Source organism: Beta vulgaris, chromosome 5 (assembly GCF_026745355.1).
Source record: "Beta vulgaris subsp. vulgaris cultivar EL10 chromosome 5, EL10.2, whole genome shotgun sequence".
In the NCBI taxonomy this organism is placed as follows: domain Eukaryota; kingdom Viridiplantae; phylum Streptophyta; class Magnoliopsida; order Caryophyllales; family Amaranthaceae; genus Beta; species Beta vulgaris.
Genome location: NC_079206.1, coordinates 61,748,883 through 61,761,886, shown reverse-complemented (window position 1 = coordinate 61,761,886; position 13,004 = coordinate 61,748,883). Strand labels below are relative to the sequence as shown.

Sequence of the window (13,004 nt, the reverse complement as noted above, 5' to 3'; positions counted from 1 at the left end):
TTGACCAGTTAGTCACATAAAGGATATTTTGATATACTTTAAAAAAAACAGGGATATAGGGTGGACAATTAAAATCGCGATATACCAAACTGAACTTGGCCTAGTGGACGGAAAGAACCTTCCGACTCAAGGCTGGGGACTTGAGGGTTTCCATCCCTACTAAGTCACTTTGGGAGACGGTTTCATCTTACCATCCCCCACTCTCAAAGTATATATATCCTTTAATGCAAGCCGAGTTAACTTGCAAAAGGTTCTAGTTTGACAGGACCCTTCATCTTATCATGGAGTTCCCAGTAAAAACTTAAAAAAAGAAATCTAATCGCGAGATCATATGATAATAAAAAAAAAATTGTCGGGAGTATATGTTGGTGAAAAAATCGAAAAATATATTTTTGTATAAGGTATCTTAAAACCCCTTTTATGTTGGATCATCTCAAACCCATAGCCTCTAAAACTTGAACAAGCATTATTCAACTAGGTCCAAAAGTGTCATGACACAAAAATCAGCCCAACTCAAGTTTTTTACTTGGAGTATTGGACAGGTTCATCTAACATTAGTGGATCCCTTTCCAAGTAATCCTAATTTGAACTTTCCTAATCACTGACGTCATATTTATAATTTATAAACCTTTGAAAAAGTAAAAAAATTATATGATATAAAAAACCGACCAAAAAGTGAACATAGTGATGTCGGTCAATCATATAAGGTTACGTGGCTTCCCCGGTTCCTTTTTAGTAACCGCCAATTTTCTCATCTCACAATATTATCCTCCAAGTAATCTCATAATTAGTTTTCTTATATAAACTACAATTCAAATAAATCTTACCCTCTTCATTATTTAATAACATGTCTTCCATAAAACCAAAAACCCATTAAAATTGTTCATCTTCATAAACCAAAGTTTCAATCTTTAATCCCAATAACTTACACTTTGTTTATAAAAACTATGGAAGCTCATATTCAAATCAATGGCAACCTAAGCTTGGAAAATTATTCATCTGACAATATAGATGATGATTATGATCATGAACAAATTTCTGATTGCGAAAGTTGCATTAGCAATGAGAATGAGAGGATTCAAGGATTGTTTGGTGATGATTATTTGATTAGATTAAACGAAAACGATGCGATTTTCGACGTAATTGGGCATGTGTTCATGTCAAATATGGGAGGTTTTGGGAAGAAAAATAATACCATAATTGAAGCTATTCATAAGATGAATTGGTCATATTCTCGTACAATGTTAGCAAGGTTTAAATGCTTTAATATATTTCGTGCAGCATTATTGGAGGATGATGACAATAGTAGCTTTAATAATGGTGTTACAAGTTGCATGAAATATGGTTGGTATTGTGATGATAAAGATGGGATTCAAAGGATTGTTTCTCTTGGTTTTGGTCATCTTCAACTTGGTAATCGTGATGGTGTTCGTCTTTCCCCCGTTAACTCTCTTGCTCAGAGGTAAGAAATCCTATACTGTAGTTACTCTTTATTTGATTTCCATATTTGAAATTATTCTCAAAACTTTGATTTTATGATATTAAGCTTTGCATAGATATTTTGATGTAGAATTTTATTCATTAATGAAATAGGTAGGGGGTGTGTAAAGGGTAGGGTCGGACCAGAATTTGAACCGGACCGTATTGGATCAGGATTCCGGTCCGGTCCCCAGTCCATTTAAAATCACAATTTTGTGTCTCTGGTCCGGTCCGAACCGGTGGATGGGAATTTCTGTTTTTTAATATAGAAAATATTTAAAGGTTAAAAAAAATTTAAAGGTTAAAAAAAATTAGAAAGTTATAATATTAGAAAGTTAAAAACCTACTCTTTATTATTATTAACATTATTGTTGCTTGAATTATTAAAAATTTAATGTATCTAATTTATAAATATGTATAAATCTAAATAAAAAATATATTTTATACAAAAAAATGCATGTTTCGATCCATTAGGTCCAAAATCTGACTGGATCGGAAAAATTCCGATCCCGATCCTAAAAAATATTCAGATACTGGTCCACTGATTCTGGTCCGCTTCTAGACCGGTGCACACCCCTGAAGATAGGTATATGACATCTACAATCAAAATCAAAACTAACAAATACATAACAATTTTGTTCAAATAAAATTCTATAGATGGCAAAATCATGATTGTTGTAAATAAAATATGACTCTTATATATACCCTCTTTCATCACATTGTTGTTTGATGTAGCTTTCTATGAGAGAGTCCTTCGATTTATTATAGTTTTGAATTATAACTAGATTTGATCCAATTCATTATAGATGTATGATTAATTCATATCTACTGCGACAGCACACACTTAAATTTCCTGTGTAATTTAAAACATAAATCTCAAACTATCAAAAAAAATATAAATTTTTGATTGAATATATAGATGGTAAAAGTAACCTAGTAATTAGATAGCATAACTCTCCATTATATAGACACAAGGGAGATTATTCATTATTGTCGTGAAATAAGCTTAATAGAGTTTTTCGGTAGGAAAAACGAAAAGATGGGAAAGGAGATAAAAGAATTAAAACAACCCAAAGCTTTGTATAAAATTCTATACTTCCTCCATTTTTTATTAGTTGATCTTTTTTTTAGCGCACTTGTCGAGACACGAATTTGAACCTTAATATCTCTAATTATTAACAAGCTAAGCAAAAGTTACAAAAGGTTGATATTTTGAAAATTTACATTGAGACGAATCTGACAACATTCCATATTACTATCAATTTCCTTAAGTACAAATCACAAAAGATAGTCAAAGTCATGTAGGTTATATTAATATGACCTAAGTCAATATGAGTAATTTATTGAAGGTAGCAGTTGTTGCTGGAGGTGTTCCCACCTTGTGTTGGGTTATTTAATAGGAAAATCCACAAGAAAATGAAATCCAAAAGAACCAAAAATGTGTTGGATTACTTGATAAAGAGGATTGGAAGGTGAAGGTGGTCCATATCTACAGGGAAAATCCACAAGAAAATGAAATCTAAAAGAACAAAAAATGTGTTAGGTTACTTAATAAAGAGGATTGGAAGGTGAGAGTGGTTCATATCTACAGGGAAATCCACCATAAAATGAAATCCAAAAGAATCGGGAAGTTCTAGCCTTTCAATCCAAAGTGAATTTTTAGGGCTGCTATTTCTATTGCCTTTTGTTAGTTCGATCGCGGAATTTCTTTCTTTCTGTATTTTCGAAATATGAATGTACAGCCGAGCTACTGATTAGTTGGCTAATCGTGGAGTGGATGAAATTCATAGGCTATGTCTTTCTGATGAATCTTATTTAGATCTGCATAGAATTATTGTTGAGGATGTTCGTGGGGTTTTGATCCTTCGAATAATTCCTTGTTTCGTTTCTTGTTTTGTTTTTTTGTTTTGGCTTTGCCTCTACTGCATAAAAAAAAATTTATGTTTCATCCAACAAGAAACAGAGTGAAGATGAGCAAACTTACAATAATTTATCTTGAAAAAAATTAATTTTTCTAATTTGGGAGATCATTTCTTGCTATTCGTAAAAAGCAGTTGATAAAGAATACAATTCTCTTCCTAACCTAATTTGATTAATCATATAGTATTTCGTAACGCCACTGTCTTGTAGAATTAGTATTCCTAACCTAGCACACCTATAGTTATTAGGGAGTTTAAATTATCCAATATAGTAACACATCGTTATGATATCTGATTTTCCTCACAGTTAATTTTGCTCCTTGGATATTTCATTTTTTCTCGAATTTTCTTGGGATCTTTGATCCATCTGCTTCTTCTCATTTTTGGTTGCCAAATCCGTCATGTGAGCATCGCAACGCGTTGCTTCTCCCTAATCATGTGCTTTGTGACGAACAATGACGACCCACGAAGCTTTAAGTTTTCATACGGCCTTAGCGGACGCAACATAAAAAAAAAATGCAATTCCATAATTGGTTCTTGATTACAAAAAGTTTAATTTTACTATTGGGTTGCCTTATTTGAGATCATGTTTTTGTATACAACATTCTTGATCACATATATCTTAAAATACGTTGTATTTCAGACAACTTAAATTCGTTGTGGACGGGTCTGGATGCAGTCGCAAATTAATGGATTTATGGCACCAACACTTCCCTCTCATAATACATTTGCCTTACCTAAAATTTGTTTATAGTATAGTTTATAACTTGATTATATATTAAAGTTTGTAACTTCTTGTCACTAATATATAATTACATTAATATTGTAACTTGAGATCAAAAGTTTGTAGCTTTCAATGATTTCATTTGCAAAACTTTGATTTTTATATTATAGTCAAAATTTGATAGATTAAAGTTCATAGCTTTAGTCACTAGTTCTCTATATTCTATAATTAATACATAGATTTTATTTCTCGAAAAAGAAAAACATAGTTTTTACAGCATAATAATAGTCCTATTTATATTGTCGATCAATCTTTCAGGTTAAAAGTTTGTAATTTTGATTTATGAGAACAAAGTCTTTAAATTCAATCACTATTGTTACTAATTAATACTCCCTTCATTCCTTTTTGTTTATTATAGATGTTTTCTACATAATTTCCGATACACATATTTACTATATCTTTTTCTTATTTATTTGTTTGAATTAACGGTCAAAAGTTTAATCAAACTATCAAGCCATGCCACCAATAAATAACTAAAAACAGAAATGTTCACTATAAAATTCAATTATATGCATGTCTAAATTTATAATTAGTATGCTTTTCCATAGATAGAAAGTGGTGCAAACTTACTTAATTACTAAATCTTGTTGTTTGAATTTTTCCCTTGCAGTGTGCAAAATTGTGGTATTGATGAAAATGGGCTAAAACATGTTATACTTTGCCGAGTTCTAGTAGAGAATGGAGAGAGCTCGAAGGAGCTCAATTCTGAAGTTGATGATGTTGTTTCTCCAAGTGAATATATTGTTTGGAGTACCAAGATGAACACTCATATTCTGCCAGAATATGTCGTATCTTTCAGAACTTTTCTGTGCTTGGACGGTAAGTAATTGACCAATTATTTCTTTTCCTTATTTTTCTTTTTGCAAGTTGGTGTATAAAAATTGACCAACTCTTTCTCATAAACAGTATTACTTATTTATTTCTCAGATAAACTTGTATAAAATTCCAAAATAGAAAGAAAATAGATACCAAGACTAGTGTTTAAGAATCAAATAAACGAAATCTATCTTACAATACAAACTCCACCTCCAAAATATCGCCTCTTTTACCAATTCGTTTACTTCCATCTTACTTGTCTCGTTTGATGTTGAAAGGTGTTGAGACTATGATATATGGCGCACAACACATATGAGTATCTTATATTAATAAAAAAAATAGATGAAGTTATTTTAGAAGACAAGAGGGTTATTCCTCTTATTACCATATGATTTTAACTTTTTAGGGTAAAACCTTCTTTCGTCTTGTAAAGTGTGCTATCTCTCCTACTGATCGATGTGGCACCCAAAACCATAATAACATAAGGTGTTTTTTTTTTTTAAAACATGGATATTGTTCTTAAGTTTATTCCAATAAAATCGAAGGCGCTCTTGGATATACCACTCTCTCATTCACGGTTCCCATCAAAGAGCTATATTTGATAGCTCAAATGAAAAACAATATATATCGAATTTGTGTTGAGTTTTTATTAGTAAGACAGACCAGACTAAACGTTTGAATTTAGGAGGAGCCGAGCCTTCCTGAATTAATGCTCAAAGTTATGCATAAGGGTTATGATTATGCGAGTTAAGCTCGAGTTTAGGGTTGCTCCACTCGACTCAACTCGCTTGTATATCGAATCGAGCTATTACGTTTGATTTGGCTCCACTTGACTCACTAACCTTTTGGGTCAAATTCAAGCTTGGGTTAACTCCACTTGATTGGCTGATCTTTGGAGTTGAGTTAAGCTCCCATCGAGTTTTAATCGAAGTTTGACCTTGTCAAGTGCACTTGATTGAGTTTTGGCGCAGGTAATCTTAGGTAGCTTTAGGTAGCTTGCAAGTTGTATCTGGTCTCATTACTTAGAATTCCTAGGGTAGAGTGGTAGACAATATCTTGGATTTAATTAGATTTTGCTTTTGATAGTACTTGACAATTGTGTTTTCAAGTTACTCACGAGTTTTCAAGTCAAGTTTTGATATAGTAACTCGACCCTACTCGCCAATATCTTGAGTCACACTCACTTAAGCCAATTTTTTTTATTGAATGTAATCTTGAGTGTAGCTTGCGAGTTGTCTTGTCTCATTTACGTCCTTATTTAATTGTATGTAAATGTGTGTGCAAAGTAGAAATGGTAGAACGATAAATCCTGACGAAATAGTAGTTCGAACACAATATAGATGTCAAAAGTAATTTATGATGTGCATATATATTTAATTTCTTTAGGGTTTTCAAAAGGTGGATACTTGGGGAAGAAACCAGCAGCTTCTCCTTGGTTGCCTTTCTCAACTTTGATCTCGACTATTTCCGAGTTCTTGCCTCCACCAACCATTAATTTGATTAATGAGCATTACAAGGATTTTAAGGTGCGCATTAATATTGCCTCTAATTCATTTTCTTAATCTAATAACTTTATGCTATTTATATTTGACTTATTTTTGCAGAAAGGGAAAATCACTCGCCGGAATATGATAGAGAGACTTACGCGTTATGTTGGAAAGGAATTATTAATCAAGATCATTAAACGTTGTGGAGCCAAGATAGTTTCTCCCTGAAAATACGAATGAAATTAAAGAGGTTTGAAGATATATGTTTAGTTATTATTTTAAATTTCTAATATTTATACACTTGTATACAATATATACTATATTTTTTTGTTTGGATGTACAATCATAATCCATAGTAGCATCTCTTTAGTAGATTCCTTGTTTCCCAAGTTTGTTTCCCTTTTAATAAGAATGTAAACTTTTTCATATATACAAAGTACACAATTATTATTTTGTTGCATGGGAGGAAAAAAATTCAAGACCCATCTTGTTTACAAATTATGTACAAATTCCTTGGTGCTCCTCCCAAGTATATTATTTTGCATATTTGTCACATATTTTGCTTAAATGAGTAATATGTGCAATTATAAATTGTGAAGAAAATGTGAGAAAGTTGCTCTTTGGAGCATTATGGAGGCTTTGCAATTTATGATAGCATAAAATAATGTATTTATCGCAGGGCGTCTGGTAGGAAATAATAATTGCGGTATGGGCGATGAAAAAATCTTATGACAACGTTCATGGTATGATCATACCTGAGGTGTACTTTCTTCTTCTTTCATAACCACTAAAAACCACCATCAAGAGTGATTATGAAATATTATGAAGAAAATAGATAGTTTAGGAGTGAATAAGCACAAAGTCTCCATAGTGCTCCCTCTCGCACATTTTACACTTGCTTATTTACGTGATAAATTTGCAAAAAATAAGTGTTTGAAAGCACATAGTTTTAGATGTTCACAAAAGCACCTAAGAATTTATAAAATATGCAATATACATATATATATACAAGTGAAAGTATTGGGTCAGATCGTCTGACCAAATATTTACTGTCAGACGGGCTGACCCAAATGAAACACTTACTTCTGTTCCCTTTCTCCTCTTCATACCATCAGGTACTAAAATACGTGAAAACTTTTCTCTACTGAAATTGAATGACCAAATAAATTTTTTACCCTCAGAGCACTAGTGAAGCAAGCCCTCCAAGAAGGCTGGACTCCTCCTTAAGTGAGATTGAGGAGCATTAGTACTGAGTGTCCTCCATTCGTTAGTACTGAGATTGAGGCACCAAAGTAGAGAGAGAAAGGAAAAGAAGGAGATAGAGAGAGAGTGAAAATAGAGAAATGATGAGAGGTTGGGAGATGAAGAAAGGAGGGGAAGAGGGGGATCATATAGAAAGAGGAGAAATAAGGAAGAGAGAGGGTGGGGGCGCAATGCAGTAAGGTAAGGAGGGAGGGGGTGTAACAGTTCAATCATGACATTTGAATTTATCAGTTGGTGCTTTTCTTAGGTTTTCAGTTAGTTTTGTTGTTATTATCAGTTGGTGCTTAATATGTTTCAGATGCTTTAATTTTCAATTCAGTTGGTACTTTTCTTAGTATTTCAGTTAGTTTGTTATTATTTTCAGTTGGTGCTTTGTTAGTGTTTCAGTTAGTTCTTGTTGTTATTTCAGTTGGTGTTTAATATGTTTCAGCTGCTCTTATTTTTCCTTTCATTCAGTTGGTGCTTTGTTAGTGTTTCAGTTAGTTCTTGTTGTTCTTTCAGTTGGTGTTTTATATGTTTCATTTGGTGTTTAAAAAAATTTGAAACCAACTGAAAAAAAAGAAGACTAACTGAAAAAAAAATGAAGACTACCTGAAAAAAAATGAAGACTACCTGAAAAAAATGAAGACTACCTGAAAAAAATAAAGACCAACTGAAACCCAAGTGCGTCTAACTGAAGCACAAGTGCGTCTAACTGAAGCACAAGTGCTTCTAACTGAAGTGGTCCGACCAGTTGTATTGTGTTAGATGAGTCTGACACAATACCTTCTCTATATACAATATGAATGTTGAAATTTTGCTTACAAAATTGCGTTTGATATCAAGTATCATAAAGAATCGCCGACAAAAGATCCAACGGAGGAGTTTATCCTACCCTTCTAATTTTTATTATTTGGTTTTACTTTATCTTCAAAGTATTACAAGGATCACTAATGACCCAAGTATAAACTCTTTTTATTTATGCAAATTTTTTCGATGTCAAGAAAAATTAAAGAATCACCAAACTGGAGTTGATCATTATCAATTCACATGTAATTTTCTTTTGCAGGCCACGAAAAATTCACCTAATCTATTCCCAGATGGGGCAAAGCCAGTGCATGATATGAATTGCAAAAATGGACAAGAACATATATATGAATATGAGAGGCCTCTTTTGAATTTTGCATTATTCTTCATGTTTTTAGTAATATATTTTTGCTTGAGTCACCTATAACTGTAATGAGTGGAAACTTTATTGGTTGCTTAAGTCATTAGAATTTTCATGTAAAGATATTTGATTTAATTTACATAATATTCTTTTCACTTAGCATATGAATTCATTAAAATAATATCATTACATCTTCTGAAATGAATATCATTTAGTTGAATCCTCATCACCATAAATTTGAAGCTGCAAAGATTAATTAGAAGTACTATGTACTTTCGTGGTGTAAATAATAAAGTTTCATCTTTGCGGTTTTTTTAGAAATCTCTACAAGCAGCCCGATACGAGACTTTATGCAACCCTTATTAATTCAAATTAAAGTTAATGTTAGAATTTTGACTTTACAGAATTTTCAACACAAAATCAAATATTGATAAAATCGTTATCTTATTTTTAATTATTTTGTAGGGCTGAGGAAGCTTTTTCAATGGTTATATTAAAATCATAGCTACTGTAATTACTTAGGGCGTGTTCGGCACAAGCTTTTTAAGTAGTTTTTAGTATCTTGACTAGGTCAAAACACTAATTAAGAAAAATAGTAGTGTTTGGCAAGGTACGTAGTGGTGTAAGTAGCTTTTAGTGGTACAAGTAATGTTTTAGTAGTGTTTGTGAAAAGCTACAAGTTAGTGGTGCATAAATTATATATTAAAGTTTTGTTTGAGTTTTTAATTAATTATTTGTAATCAACTAATTTGACAGCTTCTTTTACCGAACATTAATATCTTATACCGCAACTTGGACAACTAACAACTACACACCAACCACTAACACCTACCAACACAGCTAACAGCTACTCTAACAGCTAAAAACTACTATTACAGCTATTGTTGCCGAACACCAATCTCATCCCTTCATTTTTAGTGACTCTTGTTGTCCACCGATTTCATTGACCTTTAAAACATTCTAAAAAAAATTACCGAAAACTAGGTGAACGATTATTTGTAAATTTATTAATGTATAATTGTTAGTTTCAGTTTTTGTTTAATTATCAAAGTTAATTAAATGAATGGTGTACACTTTAGATTAAAAATGAATGTTCTATATTGGTCAAGTTATCATGACTACAATAAATTATAGCAATTGTAAAATGATCCGCTGACATTACCAAACCTTATTTTCCAAACAAATTAAAACCATATTTCATGGTTGTACTCAGTGTACACTAATTTGCACCTTATTTTTACCTTCAGTTGGAAAAAAAAAAAAAAAAAGCTTCTCTCATCTCCTTACATCTCTAAATAAGAAATTAAATTAAACAAAATTTATATTTTTCTAACTAAAGTACACTATTGAAATTATTAAAAGTTTTAATTTAACCGAAGGACATGAACTTCACCATGTACCTCTTTTTTGCGTACAAACAAAATATCCATTTCCATATGTTTAGTACGTTGGTGTTGAACAGGATTACCGAAAAGGTAGACAATACTAACATTATCACAATGGATCAACATGGCCTTCTTAAGGGGACAATGGAGCTCCAAAAGAAAGGTTCCGGATCGAGCAAGACTCGGCTACTACATTAGTCACCCCCACGATACTCAAATTCAGCACTAGAACGAGATAGAGTAGCTGTCTTTTGGACGACCAAGAAAGAAGATTGTCATCCAAGAAGATACAATACCTGGATGTGGAACGACGAGTATCAGGACAACCTCTGTAATCATCATCTTTGTAAGATACAAGACCAGCGACAGAGGATGACATACCAAAGAATATTTACATCTCTATTCTATATGGGAAGAGGGGTAGGACACCAAAATATTAGAAACCCCATTTTACCCTCATTACATCTCTATTCTAACTGCTTACTTTAATTTAAAAATAAAAAGGAAACTACATAATTAATTTAAAAAATAAAAAAAGACATTACAAAAAGAAACCATCAACAATTCAAATATCCCTAATTTATTAAATGTAATTAACAATTAATTTAATTTTCTACGTTCCCTAAAAAAATTTTCTACGTATTTTCGCACGCATCGCGTGCATATAAAAACTAGTATACTCTAATATAACCCACATGATCTAGAGTTAGCGGTAACTCTGTCCCATTTTTTTTTTTCGAAACTTTGTCAATTTTGTGCAATCTGTATGAAGTTTTTTGGCATTGGTCAGTTGGTCACCCTTGTTTATTGGGAGATCAAGCAAGTGGATTTCATTGGCAACGAACTGGATAGTGTTGAGGTTTAACTTGAAAAACCAAAAGACCCAAAGTGATGCTAAATTGGGCTTAGCAAGCGGAGAATATTTTGGGCCATTATCTGCTCTCTTTAATTTTTGACCCATGTGATACTCTCTTTTTTTTCCCTTATTATTACTCTCTTTAATTTTTTTTATTTCTTCCCTAATTAATCTGCTCCTAACATGTGGGATATATCACAATTAGGGGTGTTTATAACAAGGTATCCGGTTTTTCGGATACCTAGATGTGCGGATAAACAAAAAGTGACTAGTAACTCGACTTAAAAAAAACGGGTATCTAATTGTTCCGGTTTGAGACATAAAACACATGGTTTAAAATTAAGAGTAACAAAAGAAGCTACTGCCAAGAGCCATCTTTAGAGATTAACATCCTTCTTAATTGCATTTGAAAAATCAATCTAACCCTCAAACCCATTTTGCTGTTGGTTATGTACTTTAACATCAAAATCAAAGCTATCACTCTACCTATGAAGGATAAAAGGGGATGCAAATATGCAATCATAGAGGCAATTTCAAGTTGACCCTTGATCGAACATGCAACATCTACCATTTCACAATTACTAATAAGGACAATTTTTTTTTGTACCATTTTGATTATTGAGTTTAAAAAAAAGAAACCAAGAATTAAAAAGATGCGGGTACCCGTGTACCGATCAATAAAAATAGATGGTCCATCATTAGACCCGCTTTGCACCTATTTTCGGGTCGGATACCAACCCGTATAAAATATCTCTTGCTTAATTTGATTTGGATCTGGAGCCATTGTAAAATCAAAATCAGAGTGGATGATCTTGGTCCATTATAAAATGCAAGCTGGAAGATGTTGAAAATCTCTCTGGAGCAAAGTAAGCCCAACAGAAATGTAATGGTCCAAGAAGAGGTTCACCCAACAAGGATGTTGTGACCTATCCAAATCCCCACATGTGAGGGGGAGTGTTAAGAGAATTGCACACATGTGAGTTAAGAATACATTGTCCCACATTGAAGAATTAGAGAGAGAATGACTAAAATATAGATTGATGTTACTCCACCTATCACTCATTGGTTTTAGGATGGAATCTTGCCAACTTTGATTTTGATTTTTTTTTTTGTTTATGTTTTTTATGTATACATGTGACCGTTAAAATTTTCAATTAGAATAAAATTTTTAAAATTTACACATTAATACGAATCTAACAAGATTATATATAACTAATTTTTTCATATATAATGATTATACTTTATAATCAATGTTCTTAGCTTTGACGATAAAATTCAAATAGACACAACATAAGAAAAAAAATATAGTCTTATATTTCTTAGAAGGTAAGATAATAACATGTGAGGGAATACATTTATCTTAATTAAAAACCTTGGCTTGTTTAAGAGTACAAGTAAGATGATCCAAATTAAAATTACAATATTGTCCTTTTCTGATCCCATATGAAGTGGACCTTATTGTAAAAATTTGAAAAAAAAAATTGTGTGAAAGAGAAAAAGAGTGATGGTTATGAAAATCATTTGAAAATATAAGTCAGGTAGTAAAATTTCTTGCATTTTCAAAGTTAATGATATCATCTTCTTTTCACCAATATAAATTAATATTATAGTAATTATATTTCATCACTACTAAAATATAGGACATTATCTAGGCCAGTAACCAATTTTTAAATCAATAGTTAAATACATTTAACTACATTTATATCTGTGTATGTCATCTAACTTAGTTGCTAAGTCTTGTGAGGGTGGTATATGAGGTATGATATTGAATCTCGCTACGTCATTGCACTTAACCCCTATTCTTTTGGACTTATTTAATTTATGGTCAGTTCGGTTAATTTCAGTGTTGTTCAATTTCTTTTTGCAAT

At 32.0% G+C, this 13,004-nt stretch overlaps 1 protein-coding gene across 4 annotated transcripts; it reads left to right on the top strand.

Moving 5' to 3' along the window:
* The first annotated feature begins 790 nt into the window (after window positions 1–790).
* LOC104894276 (probable inactive poly [ADP-ribose] polymerase SRO2) lies at window positions 791–9,054 on the top strand. 4 transcript variants are annotated; one of them, XM_057395254.1, is made up of 5 exons: window positions 794–1,462; window positions 4,793–5,001; window positions 6,385–6,524; window positions 6,603–6,735; window positions 8,797–9,054. In XM_057395254.1, the coding sequence occupies exons 1-4, from the start codon at window positions 948–950 to the stop codon at window positions 6,711–6,713; spliced, it is 975 nt and encodes a 324-aa protein (XP_057251237.1). In that variant the 5' UTR covers window positions 794–947; the 3' UTR covers window positions 6,714–6,735; window positions 8,797–9,054. The 4 variants fall into 4 exon arrangements, 3 of the variants coding, with proteins under 3 accessions (XP_010678768.2, XP_057251237.1, XP_010678766.2); XR_008969629.1 differs by lacking the exon at window positions 6,385–6,524 and having other exon boundaries at window positions 791–1,462; XM_010680464.4 differs by lacking the exon at window positions 8,797–9,054 and having other exon boundaries at window positions 795–1,462; window positions 6,603–6,945.
* Window positions 9,055–13,004: the final 3,950 nt, after the last annotated feature.